The sequence below is a fragment of the Erythrolamprus reginae genome, chromosome 3, assembly GCF_031021105.1.
Source record: "Erythrolamprus reginae isolate rEryReg1 chromosome 3, rEryReg1.hap1, whole genome shotgun sequence".
In the NCBI taxonomy this organism is placed as follows: Eukaryota; Metazoa; Chordata; class Lepidosauria; order Squamata; family Dipsadidae; genus Erythrolamprus; species Erythrolamprus reginae.
In genome coordinates this window covers 189,627,378-189,650,188 of record NC_091952.1, presented here as the reverse complement: position 1 = coordinate 189,650,188, position 22,811 = coordinate 189,627,378, and the positions used below count along the sequence as shown (strand labels likewise).

The 22,811-nt window shown below is 40.1% G+C and overlaps 1 protein-coding gene across 1 annotated transcript in view; it reads right to left on the bottom strand.

Moving 5' to 3' along the window:
• The window catches only part of DIPK1C (divergent protein kinase domain 1C), a 31,369-nt gene extending 9,483 nt beyond the window's left edge, over positions 1 to 21,886 (bottom strand). Inside the window, exons 1-2 of the mRNA XM_070749129.1 lie at positions 21,698 to 21,886; positions 932 to 1,606 (exon numbers count right to left, since the gene is read on the bottom strand). Of these exons, the coding sequence (XP_070605230.1) occupies positions 932 to 1,606; positions 21,698 to 21,886 (864 nt within the window). The remainder of the gene's footprint in view (positions 1 to 931; positions 1,607 to 21,697) is intronic.
• Between the last annotated feature and the right edge of the window lie 925 nt (positions 21,887 to 22,811).

Genomic DNA, 22,811 nt, shown 5'->3' with positions numbered 1-22,811 from the left:
TATATAGATACCGTGGGAAACCAAAGTCAGAAACTTTAATGACTATGTAAGGCTAAAAGTCAGTTTGTGGGGGGAGGAAGAAGGAAGCACAAGAGAAGAATAAGTGTGGTCAGATATTCAGGTAGAAGGCAAATCTGGTCTGTTGCAATCTGAAACAGAAGCAGATCAACAATTTTGCATAGCTACTACTTATTCAACCTGCCACTAGTATTTTTTGCAAATATCTTATATATTCAAGAAAACTTTTGCTGACACTGTAGAACGGCACGTGGGAAAAGATGCAGCATATTAGACCACCACAAACAAATGCAGCATATTTGAATAGCAGGAACATAAAGGGCAGAGTTTTAAATAGCAAACTTTCATAGTAATATAATGCTGGCAATATCTAGAAAACTGTTGCCTTGCTCTCAACAAAGAGCAAGACATTTCCTTGTAATATGACCTTATTACCCTGATCATTATAAAGGTCAAAGTCTGTGCCATGCATAAACCTTAACAAAGATCCCCAGTCAGCACGCTGGTGCTCACAACTTTCGTTATGGCAATAAATGCTATACAGTGGTACCTCTACTTACAAACTTAATTCATTCCATGACCAGGTTCTTAAGTAGAAAAGTTTGTAAGAAGAAGCAATTTTTCCCATAGGAATCAATGTAAAAGCAAATAATGCATGCGATTGGGGAAACCACAGGGAGGGTGGAGGCCCTGTTTCCTCCGAGGAGATTCCTAGAGAGGCTCCAAGGAGGCTTCTCCCTGCCTTTTCCGGTTACAGTTTCGGAGGCTGGGGTTTGTAAGTGGAAAATGGTTCTTGAGGAGATGCAAAAAAATCTTGAACACATGGTTCTTATCTAGAAAAGTTTGTAAGTAGAGGCATTTGTAGGTAGAGGTACCACTGTATTTCGTTATGAAAAGCTGGGTGCTAACTTACCGTCAGATCATTCCGGATGGCAAAGTTTTCTGGCTTAATATCACAGAGATGAAGAGGATAAGAAAAGTCATTGTCAAAATGATTCACCATATCCAAGAAGCTGATTGCAATTTGGATTATGGCTTTGGCCTTGTGTTTAATCCCAGAGAGGGAAGCACCAACAGCATCTTCCACGGAGAAAAGGGTAGTGTGCCACGCATGTCCGGCTGTCAGATATTCCACAGCATAAAAATGGCCACAAGAACCGATAACACTTAGAACGTGTTTACTGATGTCCTGCAAAACACTAAAATAAACGTACTCTTCCTGTTGGAGCAAAGACCACAAACTAGCCAGCTGTGCTTTCCAATGTGGGTCTCTTTTCTTCCACAAAGGTCCCACAGTTTTGTTAGGAAGTTCCAAGCCCAACGTGTTCTTGACTTCCAAAGCAACCATCAGAAGCAGCTCCGTTTCTGGAATTCCCTGTGATTCCATTTCTTCCAAAAAGCCAAGACCACGGTAGTTAGAGAATATTTCATTTTTTGATTTTAAGATCACAGGGCGGCCTCTCCAGTCAGCTTGGATGACCTTTTTCCCCTGGTCATAATAAAGGCAGCGTTTATAAGTCAAAGTCTGGGTCACACATAAGTCTTCACAAAGATCTCCAGTCAACATGCCCATCCTATAGTCAAAACACTGCAGGAAAAAGGAAACAAACAAACAAACAAGATTAATAGTAGGAATTAAAATTTTCAAAGCAGTTTGAATATCATTTATTCTTAACTTGAAAGTATATTTTTTATCCTGTAAGAAGCAAAAGTGCAAACAAGGTGATGGGATCTTTTTTTAACCTTTTCTGTTTGCCTCTCCTGAAAAACTGACTGAGCAATAGGCAAGAAAACTATGAAATAACTATAAAAGAAATAAGCATAGAAAGCTACGGTTGCCTCATTTAAGGCTAGTGCTGTGATAACAAGCTCTGCCCATAATAAATAATAAATTGTTTCTCATGGTAAATTATAACTGTGTCAGTTTTACAGTAAACCATAACTTTTGTAACTTCTCTGTCTCATGGGCCGTGCAGTTGTTAGAGTGCCGTATTGCAGACTACTTCTGCTGATCACTGGCTGCCAGCAGTTTGACAGATCTAATCTCACCAGGCTCAAGGTTGACTCAGCCTTCCATCCTTCCGAGGTCAGTAAAATGAGGACCCAGATTGTTGGGGCAATATGCTGACCATATAAACCGCTTAGAGCTGTAAAGCACTTTAAAGCGGTATATAAGTCTAAGTGCTATTGCTATGATGAAGGCCCAACACTCAACTCTGTAGCTTAGAGCTGGCTTCTTAGCTAATTATCATGTAATTAAGAGCTCAAATCCCATGGAGAGAACAAACTAAAAAATTACCTCTTCATATTTTCATCATATTTAAAATTGTTAAAAAGTACTGCTTTTGTGTACATGGTGTTGAAAACCAGTGATATAAATATTAGTAAGACATAAATGAAAATATGGGCAAGCCTTCTAGATATTGTTGAATCTCCATTAACTCCAAAGAGCTATGTTGCAATCCAACATTCTTCTATCCAGAACAGTGTATGCTGGTTACTTACTTCCTGGTTAGGACCGGTTTGCCTGAACCAGTAGCAACCCACTGGTGACATCACAATGATGTCACCAAATTGGATCGGTCTTTGCCGGTCTGTGGGCACCGCCATCTTTTTTTTTTAAATTACAAATTTTGGAGGGATGTTTAAATTTTTTTTCTGGCACTGCACATGTATCACCATTAGGTTTTTGGCTTTTTTTTAAAAAAAATTTATCAGGGCTCATGTGCACCCTGAGATCCTGCCATGCCACACTAAAGGAAGCAAACCAGCAATGAGATAAGTTGGAAACTGCCCCTATACTTAATATTGTGCGATGATACCCTGTGGGATAAAATCGAAGTCATAAAAGTCAGGGAACATGACTCTAATTATTTCATTACATTCAATACAAATTTCACATGATAAAAAGTGAATGTGAACTACAATTTGTGTTTGCTCCATATAAAACACAACATTCGATCTATGATTACTATGAACCGAACTTGCACAATTCGGGTCCGTACCGAATTTTGCGACATTTGGTATGCCGAACATGAATCTGAAATTTTTTGAAACTTCGGGCAAACAGTGTTTATTTTTACGTGAAAGGATGCCGCAACAGCGCTGCAAGCAAAGGGCGGTCCTTTCACGTAAAAATAAATATGTTTATTTTTACATGAAAGGACCACCCTTTGCTTGCAGCTCCGCTGCAGTGTCCTTTTTCGTAAAAATAACAATGTTTATTTTTACGTGAAGACTTCCCTTTGAAGGAGCTGGTGAATCCCTCCCATGAAGAGATTATGGGGGCGGAGCTTTGATGTCACTGGCAGGTTGCTAAGGACGTCAAGGTGATCACTTCCTGGATTCCATGGAATCCAGGAAGTGATCACCTTGGCGTCCTTAGCAACCTGCCGGTGACATCAAAGCTCTGCCCCCGAAATCTCTTCGTGGGAGGGATTCCCCGTTCGAGTTCGAGTTCGGGTTTGGTTCGGGTTCGGCCGAATTTTGCGTAAAGTTTGTCCAAACTTGCCGAACCCGAGCACTGTTGGGTTTGCCCATCACTAATGATTACATTACAAAGCCCAATAAATGCAGAAACCAATGATTTTTTAAAGAACGATTTGATCATAGCACCAGCTTTTTTCTTTACTGCGTTATTAAACTAACTTCACATCCCTGAACAAAGGGAATGGAAGCTGAATATATTTGTGCGGTTTATATATTCCATAATTCATGATTGCAAAGCCTAAAAGGAGATTGAAAGTCTGTAGTTATGTGGTCATTTCAAATGCATTTTCCCTGCCCATCCCTTCTTCCACTCATAATTGTTTCCATCCTTCTATTTCTAAGATAGGCATAAGCAGCCTGTATAACCACATCCATTCAGTCCTTTCAGAAAGTGCAGCTGCAAAAGTTTATTCTGGGCACATCACTGAAGGAGAAACTCATCGATGTAGATTAGAAGATGCCAAAAACTAAACAGTCAGATAGAGACCTTATACCAACTTCCTCCCTGTTTTTCCCCTGACCTTCCTTTTTTACTTTCAGTCAACATTTCTGAAGGAGCATCAGGCTCTTTGAGAAATGCTTACTGTAGAAAATAACTTTTGCAAGCCCATTTCTCCAGCCCATTTCCAGATGCAATTATTAGTCAATTGGTTTCTTTCCTCAGTTTTTTCACTCTAGCCAAGGGGGAAATTTTGTACCTCCATCTTAGCTGGAAAATCCTACTTAACATATTTTTTGGAGTATAAGACACATCGGAGTATAAGACACACCTTAGTTTTGGGGGAGGAAAACAAGAAGAAAAAGCCTCTGCCTCCCAGTAATTTGCCAAACAGCAAACAGTACAGATGATATACACGGTTTGCTGCTGCCAGGGAGGAAGTTGTGCATCACCCATAGAAATAGCAAAGAATTGGAGAAATGTACATTATGGCAGCATATTAATGCCATAAAGTTTTCTTAAATGTACTCACACTAACTCCTCTCAATTATTTAAATGGATCTACTCCAAATATGACTAAGTCAGGGCTTAACTCAGCTACCTTATCTTAATATTAAACAGGACACTGTTACATTTCAAATTATATTTTTACAGATCTTTAAAATTTATGTGACTTTCTGGAAATGTTATCTGCTATTTAAAAGAAGATACAATAACACTGGGCCTCTTCAAATCAAGCATTTATGTTAAAAGATTCTTCATTTTGTTAAGTTAATAATAAAGCCATCTTTAAAAAATAAGTCTAATAATTTGAACATTCTATAGGCATTTATAGTTATTGACTTACCTCCTTGCAGCAAAAAAGAAACGGCTAGTTTCAGCACAGTCTGATCCCTTCAGCAATTTTCCTCCATGTGGCTTTAGTTTCACTTTCATTTTACCCCATGGGCTTGTGGAAACTTCAATCAATCAGCTGAGTGCCAGGAGCAGATAATCAGTGACTTGTGCTAAGCAGGCTCTGCTGCTGTTTGCTGCAAGGAGGTAAACTGCTGGAAGGCAGAGACCAAAGAGTGGAGGTGGATGGGTAGGGATACATTTGGTGTATAGGACCCGCCCAAGTTTTCACCCTCGTTTGTGGGTAAAAAGGTGCGTCTTATAGTCCAAAACACGGTAAACGTTTTTTGCCAAAGTTTTCAAATTGGAAGACATGAACCCAGATTATTCCATGAACAAATCCACATACCTCACAACTCTCTAGACCTAAAGAAGTTGAAAGGTCAGGAAAACCTATAGCCATATGCAAAGGATGAGAATAATGTAATGCATGTAGATTTTTTTTTAAATGGCTTAATAAAGCACAATGCAATAAAGGAACATAATGTACATACTAAAACACTTAAAAAGAAAACTTTTTATAACATCTAAAGTTTAAAAGTTTCATATTTACATATGTATCAACTTTTTCTCATGCAAACATTCTAAAATTGTATCTATATAATAACTTTGATTTTGCATGAAGACTTATGCAAGTAGTATTTATAGGTGTAGGAGCTCTGCTAGTAGCTTCCCCAGTACTTACTTGAAGTAGGTCACAATTTAATCAATAGAAGGCTCTAAAACAACTTTTTCAACTTTGGGGAAGGTGAATTCCATGATTCTTCATCCAAACATATAAATTAAAACAACATAATAGGGTTTTTTTTCTCAGACAGTAAAGATAAGTAACAAACAAATGCAATAACTTTAAATGACTATCTCAAATTACAAGCAGTTAAAATCAGCAAAGCTTTTTAGGGATTAATCAGAAATTGCTAAAATTATAACCCTCGCTTACAAGACAATTTGGTTTCTTCAAGGGCAATAAAACCACTGGCTTAAACTCAAGCAGAGTACTGTCTTATTTGGCTTGTGGATAAGCAATAAATAACTTTCCTCCTTCTGAAATCAGTGCACAGGCAGGCTCAAGGATGAATGCAAAATTTAATTTTCAAATCAGGCCCAATGGCTGCAAATCCTTTAGGGATAATAATGCAGCTCTGTGAGAAACGGCAAATATCCCATACAGTATCTCAGAACTACCAAAGTTTCCCAGCTGACTGTCAGAAGAAAAATATGCCTATTGTTGCCAATAGAAAAGGATATTTATAACTCAAGGTTTGAAGGGGGGGGGGAGAGTCCTTGGTGCTTTAGATTGTTTTCTTGCAAATGTTTCATTACCCAACTAGATAACATCATCAATATTGCTCCATTTCCAGAAAATTGGCAAAGCTGCTGCCCCAGCATGCTATTTGCTGTAATTTGTTATGTATCACACAAGGGACATTTATAGTCATCAATTGGTAGTTACCATAATAGAATTAAATCTCTTAAAGTTACTTTTTCTGTTTGATGAAGAAATCAAGAAACAGAGTGTGCGCTGAAATTTTATGAAAAAGTTCACACGAGACGTTTGGACAAAGAGAACAGAAATGTTTATTCTCTCTGGGTATATCAAAAACGGTTTGCAAAGCGGGTACTCTTCCCAAGGGAAGAGACACTTGTACAGAAGCTAAAGAGCAGGTTATATAGGTTTTTACAAATCACAAAGGTACATAGAATTCCTCAACTTATCATAGGGGTACACAGAATTCCTTGCCCAAATATGGTCTACATCCTGCCTCCCTCTCCCGGAGATGAATAGTTTATTGGGTAAACAGCAAACATTTATCTTATTAAACAGCAAACATTTATCTTGTTAAAAACAGATCCCAAAGTGACAGTCACAAGATAAGGAAAAACAGGAAATCCTAATCTTGTTAACTACAGACAGACAGCAAATACTGATATTCTTAAAATAAAACTTAAATTATTTTATACACAATGGATTCTTCCTTCAATTCCTTCATTTCTCTTCTTTGTTTTAATACAAAGCTTTTTAAGATTTTGTTTTATTTCTAACAACTTGCTTTTTTCTTCATTATTCATTTTCTCTTCCTGAATAGTTTGCTGTTCATTCTCCAGTAATTTCAACTCGTCCCCAATCTTTTTCATTACCATTATAGTTTTAATTGATTATTGACCGGATACAATACTTTCAATGGAACTCTGGACAAAACTTCTAATTAAGGAAATAAGACAGGGTAACATCATTAGTCCATAGATTATTCTCAGGCATGGTAATATTCTCAGGCACAGTCTTATTGGTTCGAGCAGTAATATTTAAAACTATCATTATTTCACAAGGGACATATCCAATATTAGGGGCATGGAGATTTATTCTATTTACACACCATCTAATCACAATCGGATTTTGTAGCATCCATTAACTTTCTGCTCATATGCTATGCTTATATTCCATTCTACTGCTTCTAAGGGCCATTGGTCCCCTACATTTGTTCCCCCACACACATAACAATTGGACACATTTAATGTCTGAGCAATAGTTTTGGCAAATTTCTGGCTCCCTCTGGTACTTAAAAGGTTTCTCAATCTTTTCCCAAAAGTCTGAGAAGAAGGTCTTACTTAATGGGTTTCCTTCTTCTACTAACTTACTAATTTTTAAATAAAATAAACCTCCAGTGTCAATCCCAGATCCATATATTCTTATTCCATGTTGGCTTCCCCATTTACTTATAAACTCTTGTGGATTATTTATGGTAAAATTAACAAAATTACACTTATTGTTCTCACAATTACTTTGCACATTTACTTTGGTAAGGTATCCACTGGCTCCAGGGTTAGTATTCCATGTGGCCCAACCTACACAATTCCAATAAGGACAGTATTTTTCATCAGTATTAAAACACTGTTCTTTAGTCTCCTCCCATTTTTGAGGACAGATATATTTGTCATTATATATATATATGTTCTTTGCCAATCCATATTCCCATATCCAGTGGGTACCTTGGCCAACTGGCAAGCTTCTAAAAGTTTTATTAGTAGGATTTCTTATTCACACTTTAGAATGAAGCTTTCCCTGATCATTTCCCTCCTTTACTTCTAACCAATATTGAACTGGGTTTTCCTTTGGATCATAACATGTCATTTTGCCTTGTTGCTTTCATACATGATATGCTATAACCCTAAACTGACACTGCAAAGCTTTTCCTGTACACTCATATTTGCTTTGGTAAACCAAAGTTTGCCCTATCTTGCTCCCTGCTTGTACTCTTTTATGCACTTCTAGCAATCATTTCCCTTCTCCCTTATGTCTATTTTCCCTCTTATTATTATTTTGCACCTTCTTTTCATCAGTCATCCAAAAACTCCCTGTTTTTAATATTCTGGTTGATTTTGTTATTTTAGTGTCCAAGGCACACCGGCCTGTCCATCCCATAGGTAAATCTGAATACAACTGATTTCCACATTTTATATTGACTGGAATCTTGTGAATAAAGGTGAATGGGATAGTCTTATTCCACCATCCACATATTGCCCATTTTTGTAATTCTGCATTCACCTTACATAATGGATCCTCAGCTCCAATTATAACATAACACTGAAATTCCTCCCAGAGACCACCCCAATGGCAAGGATGTGTCTCATCTTTGGGCCATTCAGTTACCATTTCATTAAACACATAAGTACATTTCTCTCAGGGCTCCCATCCCATTTCTCTCCCCTGTCCACCTTTTGCACTTATACAAATCCGATAACCCTCTGCTTTTCTCATTATCAACCCTAGTCATAATAGCATTACCCATCCTTCATTTCTCTTCTTGTGGGTGTACAGGCATCCAGGCTGAAAGGGAAAAATAAGCATTTTATTTTCTGGTTATCCGCAGCTTCAAGGGTCCGACAGGTTGACTTGTCCATGTATTGGGAGCACTGCTTTTCTTCACATGAGTATAATGAGTCCAGCCTCGTTCTGCAGTTCTAACAGTGGTATCTGTAGTCAGCAGCACCTGGAACGGGCCTTCCCACATAGGTTGGAGTTTCTTGAGCTTCCACCGTTTTATCAGAATCCAATCACCAATTTCTTTACTTTAAAACTCAGGACAGATGTTTGCAACAACAGGCTAGTTAATCTGGAATATTCAAAAGACTAGGACAATGATTGCAAATATTGTATCAGATCTTTATATGGAAATCTCCTGTTTTTAATCCACTCCCCCCTTAAAGACATTCCAAACAACATTTCATAAAACGTTAACCCAGTGTCTCTTTGAGGCTGAATTCTAATTCTCAACAGAGCTATAGATAATCCTTTGATCCAAATTAGCCCAGTCTCCATGTATAACTTAGTTAAACAATGCTTTATTTTACCATTCATATTTTCAGCCTTCCCAGAAAGGTGCAAGGGCTGTGTAAATCCCAATAAATTCCCAAACCGTTTCATAGTTCCCTGCACAATTCTCCCAATAAAGTGTCTACCTTAATCTGAAACAATTTATTGTGCTGACCCGTACCTAGGTATAACTTGTTCTAGCAGTAATCTTGTTCTGTTTCATCTACACATGGAAAAGTCTCCACCCATCCTATCAACTGACCCACTATTACCAGTAAACATTTAAATCTTCCCACTTGTGACATTTCTATAAAATCTATTTGTACATTCTGAAAGGGATATAATACAAGTGATCTTCCTTCTCATTGTCATTGTCTTACATAGTTCTTGTTTACCTTTTGGCTTACACATTTATTCACCACCTATTGTGCTGTAGTATATATTTTTATCCCAGTAAATGTTTTCAATACTGTGTCTATCAATCCTTGAGTTCCCCAATGACTCCCTTCATGTAATCTTTCCATTATTCTCCTAAAATAAGGTTGGTTTAATACTTGTCTTCCATCTGGGAGGAATCATTTCTCATCCTTCCCCTCCTGCCCTCCTATCTGCTTTAGTTTTTCCTGTTTACCTTCACTAAATAGAATTTCTTCAGGATCTAATACTTGAGGAATCAGAACAAACACTCCTTCCTCCTCCTTCTGGCCCACTGCTTGAGCTTCTCTATCCGCTAATCTGTTTCCTTTCTTATCTTCTTCTTCCCCCTTTTGATGTGCTTGAATATGAATCACAGCAATTTCTTGTGGCCCTTTTAAGGCTTCTAAAACCTGATGTATTAACTCAAAATGTATTATTATTTTTTTCTTGACTTGTCACATATCCCCTTTCCTTCTAAATTTTTCCAAAGGTGAGTACAACTCCAAAAACATATTTTGAATCAATGTAAAAATATTTACTATCCTTTCTCTACTTAATTCTAGAGCTCTCAATAAAACATATAATTCGGTCACTTGTGCAGATCAGTGATTGGGTAACTTCTTCTTCTTCTTCTTCTTTTAATCACTGACCAAGTTTTCCTCTAATAAATGACTTTGATCATTTAGCTGAATGGTGTAACAACTGGCAACTTCAAATCTCAACCAACAAATGCTCTGTCTTACAGAATCAAAATACTAAATACATACTTGGAAATAATGAACTCATAGCTAACCCTCACCCTGTCAAAGACCTTGGAGTACTCATATCCAATGACCTATCTGCCAGAGCTCACTGTAACAACATTGCTTAAAAAAAAGGCATTAAGAGTTACAAACCTAACTTTACATAGCTTCTTCTCCAGAAACACTGAACTATTAACCAGAGCTTACAAAACATTCATCAGACCAATACACGAATATAGCTCACCTGTATGGAATCCACATTGCATAACTGATATTGACACAATTGAGACAGTCCAGAAATACAGTACTTCACAAGAAGAGTCCTTCACTCCTCCTCTCGAAACAAACTACCTTACTCCTCCAAACTTCAAATACTACGCTTAGACAATCTACAACTACGTCTCCTCCGAACAACTGATTTAACTGTTGTTCATAAGATCATACACCATAACGTCCTTCCTATTAGTGACTTCACCTTCAACAACAACAACAACACAATAATAGATACAAACTAAATGTAAATCACTCCAAACTTGATTGCAGAAAATATGACTTCAGCAACAGAGTGATCAATGCCTGGAGCTCACTACCTGACTCTGTTGTTTCTTCCCCTAACCCCAAAATCTTCAACCTTAAATTATCTACTGTTGATATCTCCCCTTTTCTAAGAGATCTGTAAGGGGCATGCAAAAGCACACTATTGTGCCTACCATCCCTGTTCTTCTCTCATATTATCCTATTATCCTAATAATGGCATATCCATTGCAACAATGTCCTTCCACTAATCTTGAAGATCCATCTATCACATTCCAAGCATCCTTTCTCCTTGTCCACTTCCAAATCCCCATCTTCTATCTTGGTCCCTGCCTCTGCCTCTGTCCCTGCCTCGGGAAGCAAAACCTCTCCTTTCTCTTCCACTAAACTTCAGAATCCTTCTTTACTGTTTAAATCATCCTCTGCCCCGTCTCTTACATTCCAACATCTTTCTAATTGGCTTAAACAAAACCTCTCCTTCTCTTCCTTTTCTCAAGGACACATCCATCAAGTCAGATCTAACTCTGGTCTGTAATTTAATTACTTCATCTCATTAATTTTATTTGCTTCTTCTTCTAAATCTCCTCTTAAAAACTAAGCTGGATTCAAGTTAACATCAGTTGCTAACACTAATCATTTGCTCCATAAGTATTCTCTCATATTTCAAACTCTTTCAATCCATATTTCAAACTCTTTCAATCCCTCTACTGGCTTTTTGGTTCAAGACCAAAAAGAGAGGTGCTAACTACCACAGCTCCTCCAACAATTAATTTTATGCTTTCTTTCAGTAACACTGAAAATATTTAAATCAGTTCTGTAACAATTTCTGAAGGGCAACAACTTGTGCTGTTAACAAAAAAAAAAAAAAAAAGCCCTAAAGTGGAGCACCCTGTCTTCTAATTTATTATTATTATTATTATTATTATTATTATTATTATTATTATTATTATTATTATTGTTAATCAATGTGTCCCACACAGAGACATAAATGCTCTGAAATATATTTGGGGCAAACTTTAGAATCAATGCTTTGCTTTTAGTAAAATGAATCAGATTCAACTTCCATTCAAATGGAAGCAAATTCTCATAGATTAAAACATCAAAATCTTTTCAAAATCTTTTCCATATTTATATATATGTGTGTGTGTGTGTGTGTGTGTGTGTGTTTAATTAAAATTCTTTTAAAAACCTCAAATTATCTTTAAAAAAAGAATCAAATCCAAACAGTGAAAGGCTTTATGAATAAGCTGCCCATTGACCCCTCCTTTCTCAAGCAAGGAGAAGGGGGAGTGAGGGGGGGAAACTGTTAAAAGCGAGCAGCTACACTGAAAGGGGGGGCTATCCTTTCTCTCTCTTACTCCTTCAAGGCAAAAGAATCCTTGACAAGGAAAATGTTACATATATATATATTTACACAGAAATGTAATACTTTTCTCCACTCATCATTCTCTCAACAATTTTTTCCCCCTCCTTCTAGCTTTAGAAAATAACATACCGGTACATTTAGTTACAGCTTACTGTTTTAAATAATCAAAAATGCATTCACACCAACTTTTTCTTACTGCTTGTATACATCATTTTCATATCAAAATTCCATTTCATACAAATAAATCTACAATTATTCCAGGGAGCTTTTTCATAAGCTAATGAGTTCCATTCTACACACAAACACACACATCATTCATTTGCCGGCCAGTCAAACATATCACAATCAATCCAATTCTACACATCCTTATTATGTTAAATCCCCTATTAATCACTCAGCCTCTTTTCTTACTTGGAGTAAACTTCATGTTTTGGGGAATTTCCATTCTCCTGAAATCTGCATAGTAGTTGGAGGGTCTAAATCAATTTCCAGGCATTTTCAAAATCTAACTTTCCTCCTTTTGTTACTACACAGCTCTTTAACTCTTTAACTCTGGGCTATCTGCCCCTTTAACTCTTTTACTTCCTTAAATAAAAGTTTTAACAACTCTTTCTCTTCAGGTTCAGAGTCTGAACCAGGCTCTTTTCTCTCTCTCTCTCTCTTTTTCTCTTTATGTCTGCAGACTCTTTATTTCCCATTATTTTCTTTACTTCTTGATCTTGGATTTTTAAGGCAGTTTTCCCACTAGGAGATTGAAGTCTCTTTTAGTCTCCAAGCTACCTAGCCCACCCGAGGCAGTTTTACCACTAGGAGATTGGAGTACTTTTAGTCTCCAAGCTACCTAGCCCACCTTTCCAAGAATTATCTCGCCCTTGGACGTTAATGGTAGTTTTCCCACTAGGATTTCCCTGTTGGAGTTTTGCACTATTGAGACTTTCAATTCACACTTCACCAACTTTCGTGCCTCCTTTTCTGGCCAATTCCCTCGCGGGAGGATGGAACCGCAAATCAGGAGTCAACTCTCACATCGTCCTGCAGATCCTCTAATAGGACCCCTCAAAAGGACGTCTCACCACACACACTCAATAGTCTCCAAACAACCTAGCCTACCCGCCCAATAACCGTCTGAGTAAGTAGTCCCTTAGTTGTAAAATGCCATAGCAAATTACAGGTACTTACCAGACCTGTGCACAGGGTTGCCCGGTCCTCGAGGGGCCTTCTATTATTTCTCTTTATCTCTTTGTCTCTTCCTCTTTCTGTCTCCTTGTCCTAGTGATCTCGTTTAGCCAATTTTACGGGTCTACCAGAGCCAATTGCCTATCCATGGAGGTTCGTCTTCTGTCCAAATGGGACAGGGTGCACCTAAAGACGTTCCTCCCTGGACAGTCAACAGGATGGAATCCCGGACGAGCCCCCAAGTTGTGCGCTGAAATTTTATGAAAAAGTTCACACGAGACGTTTGGACAAAGAGAACAGAAATGTTTATTCTCTCTGGGTATATCAAAAACGGTTTGCAAAGCGGGTACTCTTCCCAAGGGAAGAGACACTTGTACAGAAGCTAAAGAGCAGGTTATATAGGTTTTTACAAATCACAAAGGTACATAGAATTCCTCAACTTATCATAGGGGTACACAGAATTCCTTGCCCAAATATGGTCTACATCCTGCCTCCCTCTCCCGGAGATGAATAGTTTATTGGGTAAACAGCAAACATTTATCTTATTAAACAGCAAACATTTATCTTGTTAAAAACAGATCCCAAAGTGACAGTCACAAGATAAGGAAAAACAGGAAATCCTAATCTTGTTAACTACAGACAGACAGCAAATACTGATATTCTTAAAATAAAACTTAAATTATTTTATACACAATGGATTCTTCCTTCAATTGCTTAATTTGTTATTTGATTTTACACCTTAAACACCCTTGCGGTTCTTAAAGTTAGGAAATGCAACCTCAGATGAACAACAACACAGGACCTTAACATAATTTTATTTTCAGGGAATGTGTAATGGAACAATTGTGAAACATACCAGATAACATTTGCTTATAAAAATGTTGACAGTGGCAAAGGTACATAGAAAGTAATCCCTTCACTCCATTCTATCTGGACTGTCATGCTTCCCATCTTTTATTGATTTTATTGCAATTTCTTTCGATTATTGTGAGCTATTCAGAGTCATTGAGAGTCAGGTGGCACACGAGTTTAATAAATTATGGTTTTAACCGATCAAGCAAATTCAATTTAACATTCACTTTAACTTCTTTAACATCCTGTTTAGGAACAAAATAATTCACTATGGAAAGAAACAAATGATGGAACAACCTTTTGATTTTATCACTATGTTGCCATATATTATACCATGATATATTATAGATAATACAGAACAATCTTGCTTCTTTTATCACAATACAGAAATGGAACCTGTTCCTAAAATCTATCTCCACAGTTGCCAAATCACTGTATAGCAACAAATCAAATACAGATTTACAGTTCAAAAAAGGAAAATAAATGCACTGAAAGCCTTCCTTTTATCTACACCCAAAGTTGATTTTACAACCCATTAGGAAATATAAATTCTTGTCTGTTTTGAGTAAGTTTTATCAGTGAGATCCATCAACTGAGTACTCTGTCTTGTTTAATTGACACTAAGGGTTACCTAGAACAGGGTCCCCAACCTTGGCAACTTGTGGGGTGCCTCAGGGGTCGGTCCTCTCCCCCCTGCTATTTAATATCTACATGAAACCGCTGGGTGAGATCATCCAAGGGCATGGGGTGAGATATCATCAATATGCCGATGATACCCAGTTATACATCTCCACTCCATGTCCAGTCAATGAAGCAGTGGAAGTGATGTGCCGGTGCCTGGAGGCTGTTGGGGCCTGGATGGGTGTCAACAAACTCAAACTCAAGACAGAGTGGTTGTGGGTCTTGCCTCCCAAGGACAATTCAGAGTGGTTGTGGGTCTTGCCTCCCAAGGACAATTCCATCTGTCTGTCCATTACCCTGGGGGGGGACTATTGACCCCCTCAGAAAGGGTTCGCAACTTGGGCGTCCTCCTCAATCCACAGCTGACATTGAAACATCATCTTTCGGCTGTGGCGAGGAGGGCGTTTGCCCAGGTCTGCCTGGTGCACCAGTTGCGGCCCTATTTGGACAGGGAGTCACTGCTCACAGTTGCTCATGCCCTCATCACCTCGAGGTTCGATTACTGCAACGCTCTCTACATGGGGCTACCTCTGAAAAGTGTTAGGAAAGTTCAGATCATGCAGAACGTGGCCACAAGAGCCATCGTGGGTCTTTTGAGATTCACCAACATTTCTGCAACACTCCGTGGCCTGCATTGGCTGCCGATCAGTTTCCGGTCACAATTCAAAGTGTTGGTTATGACCTTTAAAGCACTGCATGGCATTGGACCAGAGTACCTCCAGAACCGCCTGCTACCGCACAAATCCCAGCGACTGATAAGGTCCCACAGAGTTGGCCTTCTCTGGGTCCCATCGACCAAACAATGTTATTTGGCGGGCCCCAGGGGAAGAGCCTTCTCTGTGGCAGCCCTGGCCCTCTGGAATCAACTCCCCCCAGAGATTAGAACTGCTCCCACACTCCTTGTCTTTCGTAAATTACTCAAGACCCATCTATACCGCCAGGCATGGGGGAGTTGAGACACCTTTCCCCCAGGCTTTTTTATATTTATGTTTGGGTATGTATATGTTGTTTGATTTTTTAAATATGATAGGGTTTTATGTGCTTTTTAATATTAGATTTGTTTTCGCTGGAATATTGTTTTTATTATTGTTGTGAGTCACCCCGAGTCTTCGGAGAGGGGCGGCATACAAATCTAATAAATTGAATTGAATTGAATTAAGCCTGGTGGACTAAGCTGGCCTAGAAGGCTAAAAATGCCACTGTAGTGGCAAAGGCTTTTCAGACAAGGTACTGTTGTCCTTAATCAGCAGTCTGTCTCTTTTCCTTCCTCTCCCCTTTTCCTTTCAAAATCCAGGCAAAACTTCATCAGCATGGACTACAGTCCTCGTCCCCTTTCACGGCAATATATTCACAAGCCTTCTATTCAAAGCATCAAGTATTCAGGAGTTCTTAGCCAGCCCCTGCTGAAAAGATTCATTTCTGGTCGTATTTGGGTCACCATTTAGCATTGTGAAAAAGTAATCAGTTACATTTGGCAGGCTGGAGTGGAAGGAAAGGACCTGCATACCATAAACGCAGACAAAGCAGATAGTAGAGAGTCATTTATTGGAACTGTTATACTTTTTTTAAAAAAAAAATTAAGTAGCACATGCTTGCTTTCTGGCAACACATGTCTCTCTGGCTTTTTTTTAAAAAAGGAAGGGGAAAAAAAAGGTTCATCTCTTTCGCTAGCCACAGGGACAGGTTCAAAGTAATGGAAGAGCCATTGACAAAGTTTAGATTTTTAAAATTTAAAATAATTAAAGATACCACTTGATTATGAATTGTATTCTTCAGAGTATGAGACGCATCCTTTTCCTCCTTAAAAGAGGGTTAAAATTCAGGTGCGACTTATACTCTGAATGTAGCTTTGGTTTCTTTTAAGCTTTTTCCCCAGCTCTAACTAGGTGCTAATGAACTTTCCAGCTTTCCACTTGCAGGTTCTTTCATTGTTATACTCTGCGAAGAACGTTTTCTAAGCCCTACGTCTTTGGGAGGGGGGTGTTCATTGCTCTAACTTGCTCCAAATGTTTCTTTCCAGCCCTAACCAGGTGCTAACAATGTTCCCAACTCTTTCAAGCTCTTTCATTGTTACTCTTTGCAAAGAATGTTTTTCAAGCCCTAAGTCTTTGCAGGGTTTTTTTCATTGCTCTTGCTCTGAATATTTCTTTCCAGCCCTAACCAGGTGCTAATGATTTTCACAGCTCTTACTGGCTTGCAAGCTCTTTCATCGTTACTCTCTCCAAATAAGGTTTTTTAAAGCCCTAGACAGGGGATAAAATAATGTGCTGAAGCTGATCAGATTAAGGATGCTAGCCAGATGAATATCTGGTAAGCAGATTCTTTCCCCTTTTTTCCTCCCCAAAAACTTATATTCCAGTGTGTCCTATACTCCAAAAAATATGGTAATTATGGGCATAAGTTGTTGCAGTCATTAAGCAGATCATCACATGACTGCACCCAATTTTATAACCTTTTTTGTGATGGTCATTAAGAAAATGGCATGCTCATTAAAGAATGTTGCAGACCTTATGTGAGCACAGTGGTTATTAAACAAATCCATTATACCCAATGGACAATTTTGCCAGAAACCAGAAATAAATGCTGGAAACTAGCAAAAAATGCTGAAAATTGTGGTCATGTCAACATGGGATGCTTCATACACAGCCACAAATGCAAGCCAGTTACCAAGCACTCACAATGCGATCATGTGACCATGAAGATCTGCAGTTATCAGAACAACTTTGTAATCCGGTCATAAGTACATTTTTGAATGACCGTCATAACTGAATGGTCACTACATGACCAGTTGTTAAGCAAGGACTCCCTATCTTACTGATTTATTATCAATATTTTATCTCATTATCAAATGTATATGCTCCTCTCTAACACAGTTCTCAGTATGACCTATGGAAATGTCTATTCTCCAACAAAACAAAACAAAAACAAATTTTGAATGAAGAGAAGGAGAATAAGGAAAAGAGTGTGAAAAAAAATAATGCAAAAGAAATAGAGAAAAGGGGGAAAATAGTAATAACGAAGTGGCTTCCAATATTCTCAGCAGCAGTTACATTTATATTTTGCCCTCTGAAGTTATATCATAATTTCCTTGTTTCCATAAGCAACTCTTAAGTCCATAAGGGGTTTCTAGTCACAAATAATGCAGTTGCTTTTAGCATAGTTGTTCTTAAAACCTTTGAACAAGAAGATAAAAACTAAAGGCAAATTAATATAATAGGGAAGAAAAAAGGAAAGAAAGCAAAGAGAAAGCAGAAAATGTAAGAAAAGTTAGAAATATATGTGTAAAGGCTTCCAATATTCTTCATAGTAATTGAAAGTACAAATATATTTTAAGTTCGCTCTCTCTAAAGTTAGTTTATATTGCTTTTCTTTCTATAATCTACACTAGCTAATCATCAGAACCATAGAGCACAAGTTCACTTTTTCATTTTTACATAAAAGGTCTTCTCTAAGCAAACAAATTAATTTTGCCATCCCTGATAGTTCTGTCATCTCTATTTGTCTTGCAAGCCTGATGAATATACATTTCTGTCCACAACTTTTCTTGATTTTAGGAATAACGCCCCTTCTCTGGATCAGAATTTTACATGCAGAAAATCTACACATCAGCACACACACAGACACACACACATTCTTGCCATGCTGCATACCTTATCCCCCTGATGGCGAACCTATGACACATGTACCACAGGTGGTACACAGATCCATATCTAAGGACACGGAAAACATTGCCCTATATCAGCTCCAGCACGCATGTTCACGCTGGCCAGCTGATATTATTATTATTATTATTATTATTATTATTATTATTATTATTTATTAGATTTGTATGCCGCCCCTCTCTGAAGACTCGGAGCAGCTTACCACAAGAAAACAGTACAAATCCAATAGTTAAAAACAATTTAAAACCCCTTAATATAAAAAAACAGTCATACATCTCATACAGACCATATATAAAGTGGAATAGCCCAGGGGAATCAATTTCCCTATGCCTGACAGCAGAGGTGGGTTTTAAGGAGTTTGCGAAAAGGCAAGGAGGGTGGGAGCAATCCTAATCTCCGGGGGGAGTTGATTCCAGAGGGTCGGGGCTGCCACAGAGAAGGCTCTTCCACTGGGTCCTGCCAAACGACATTGTTTAGTCGACGGGACCTGGAAAAGGCCAACTCTGTGGGACCTAACTGGTTGCTGGGATTCGTGCAGCAGAAGGCGGTCCCGGAGATATTCTGGTCCGATGCCATGAAGGGCTTTATAGGTCATAACCAACACTTTGAATTGTGACCGGAAACTGATCAGAAACCAACTGATTTTCAGCCTTCCAGAGACCAGTTCATTTTTGCCCTCCCCAGGCTTCAGGAAAGCCTCTGGAGCCTGTGGATGGCAAAAAAATGGACCCAATGGGCCTACCAGAAATTTGGAAACAAACTTCTGGTAGACCTAAGCCTGAGGAGGGGGAAAAACAGCGCAATGGGCCTACAGGAAGTTCCTGATGGGGCTGTCTTTTGCCATCCACAAGCCCTCCCTGAAGCCTGGGAGGGCAAAAAACAGCCCAACGGGTACCGCAAGTCCGGAGGCTTCAGTGATGTTTGCGCACATCACATGTGTGAGCGAGAGACATTATGGGTGTGTGCATGCCCTTTTGGCACCTGAGCAAAAAAGGATGTGCCACCCCTGCCTTATCCTATTCCTCAGATATCTTAGATATCCTTATCCTAGAGCGCGGTCACTTAGACTGAGATGTCAACCTTGGCAACTTTAAGACTCGTGGACTTTGGCTCCCAGAATTCCAAATGTGTGAACTTCAACTTTCAAAATGTCCAGCCAAGAATGAATGGCTGTGGAATTCCGGGAGCTGAAGTCTGCAAGTCTTAAATTTGTCAAAATTGGACACCCATAATTTACACCAGTGTTTCCCAACCTTGGCAACTTGAAGATATCTGGACTTCAACTCCCAGAATTCCCCAGCCAGCATTTGCTGGCTGGGGAATTCTGGGAGTTGAAGTCCAAATATCTTCAAGTTGCCAAGGTTGGGAAACACTGATTTAGACTATGCAACACTCAATTCATGAAACGTGCATGAAACTATTTATTTAACATATTATCATTTTTGTCATGTCTTATTCAAACGGAAAGCTATCTGACGGTCAGTCAAGGCATTCAAATGGAAAGCTATCTGACGGTCAGTCAAGGCATTTCCCTATTTCAGTTAAAGTGCTCTGGGTTCAGAGTTAAGGATGGCTGTGGAGTGGATGAGCTGAAGGGTCCTTGGTGCTCTCTGAGCTTCCTTCTTTTCTTGCAGATGTTTCATTACCCAAACTAGGTAACATCATCAATGCTAGTAAGGAGTGCCATTTGCTGTCAATTTATATTCCAGTGGCTTGCTTTGTCAGTGTTAATGGCCAACAGAATATAAACTGCTGGGTTTTAATGTTTGCTTGTTTTCTTGCAGATGTTTAATGAAACATCTGCAAGAAAACAAGCAAGATCAAAGAATACCAAGGATCCCTCATGTCAACCCTGAGCTACAAATATTCTCCATTATTCATGAATGAACTGCATGGTTGAATAGAAACTACAGTCCAGATTTTCCCAGTTATATTCCAGCCTTTTCCAGCTCTTCAGAAGTGTTGGCTGGACATTCTAAAGATGGAAATGGACTATATCTGGACTAGCCTAGAAAGGAAAGCAGCCCAAGCCATTTCACCAAACAATGTATTTCTATACATTAAGGTGCTGCTGCTGATTGTATAGAAATTTTTAGAAGGCAACCCTGTCTGTGATCTTCACTTTAAGTGCATCCATAGGAAGAGAGGTAATGCCACACTTCTATCTTGTTGCTTTAAGACAGAAGTCTTCAAACTTGGCAACTTTAAGACTTGTGGACTTCCACTCCCAGAACTATCCCAGAATACTGGGAGTTGAAGCCTACAAGTCTTAAAGTTGCCAAGTTTGAGGACCGACAACTTTTCTCATTCAGATCCAGATGTATCTTTCTAGGTTGGAATTCACACAACATACTTGGAAGGCTAGCATTGATGATGTTCCCTAGTTAGGGTATCTCAAAACGTCTGCAAAAAAGCTCAGAAGAGCACCAAGAGCTCCCTATCGAGAAGATGCCAGGTGCAGAGAGGAACCCTCAGAGTTACAGCCACAGAAAACAACTCTCCTGCCTGGTGAGCAATTCCCCATCAAATTCTGGAGGAAAAGAAAGTGAAGGCCCCATTGCGAATTCAAATGGGTAGGGTGATCTTTAAAGGCATATCTCTGTGGCCCCAAACAGCTGGAGACAAGGCTTGAACTCTACTGGTTTGGATAATAGGAGACAGCCCCTTAAGAATAGAATGGAATAGAATGGAATGGAATAGAATAATTTTATTGACCAAGTGTGATTGAAAACACAAGGAATTTGTCTTTGGTGCATATGCTCTCAGTGTGTATAAAAGAAAAGAAACATTTGTATATTAAAGGTCACCAGCCCCATTTGGGGCTGTAAGAGCCGGAGTGGCTAGAATGCAGCACTGCAGGCAACTTCAGCTAACTGTTAGCTGCAGTTCAGCTGTTCAAATCTCACCACCTCAGACTTCCTTTTCCTCCTTCCGAGGTGGGTAAAATGAGGGCCCAGATCGTTGGGAGCAATATGCTGACTCTGTAAACCGCTTAGAGAGGGCTGTAAGAGCACTACAAAGTGGTATATAAGTCTAAATGATAAAGGCGATTGCTCTTGCTCCTGAAGGCAGATCCCACGCCTCGCGCCCTCCACTCCGCCGCTCGCCACCTACCAGCCTGGCCAGCATCCGCCGACTCTGCTCATCCGTGCACCGGCCGGAGAAGACGCCCCCGTGTGCCAGGAAAAAGAAGGCAAAGAGGGCGCCCCCTGCCGCCCAGCACGCTCCCCACAAGAGGCACTGCGCGGCGGAGCGCCGGCGGCAGCCCAGCCTGGCGCGCAGCAGCCGCTTCAACCCGGGCATCCTTCGACGTTCCTCGACGGCCCCCGCTTTAACCCGCGCCTCGGCACCGGCAGCAGCAGCAGCAACAGCCGGCAGTATCCATCAGCCCACCCGGGTCGGATTCCGCCAGGCGTCCGCCGGAGCCCGAAGGCGAAGTCTGCGACTCCTTTACAGACCTCCGTCCGAAGGGGCGAGACGTTGGCACATTTGCCCGCCCGGCAACCCACGAGGCTCTACTCCCTGCGGCTCCAGCCGCCCACGACGCGCAGTGCCGGCGAGCCGCCGCGGTGGGGACTCGAGGGGGCTCGGGGGGAAGCGCAGCCTTCTCCGCCAGCTCCAGCCGCGTCCTGCCGCCTCTGCCGCCTCCGCCTCTTTCTTTTGTCTGGGGCGCCTCTCGGACAGTTTTTCCTTCGGCGGCTCCCCTCTCGCCCGACAAAGTTTTCCCCGTGCCGGAGACGGAGGGGCGGGGTGGGGGAAACGGAGGCAGATCTGACTCGGGCAATTCAGACCGGCGGAGCTGCACCTTTCCCGAGACGCTGCCGACCTGCGCGTCCGGTAGGGCGGGCGGCTTCCCTTTCACATCGGCGGAAAATGTTGCCTTGATTTTCGTTGAAACGCGCGACCCCGATGGATCTGAGAGGAACAGGATCGCTTCTCTGTGCCTTTTGTATTGCGAGCGGACGGTCTTCTGGCTGGATCCAAAGCATTCGCTCCACTTCCCCCCGCCCCCCCCCCCCCAAAAAAAACCCCCGGTAGCTTGATCAGTAAAACCTTAACAAACGGGGAAATTCATAGTTACCGTAGTATTAAATCTTGTTCGTTTAGTGCAGCCTCCTATCAAAGGTTGGTCACCGTTAGTGCTAGTTCAGCCACTGAGCTTCCCCCCTTCCCCACCTCCAACCTGGGAAAATATAGTGCAATGGTTTTTCCGCACTTCCAGACTGCT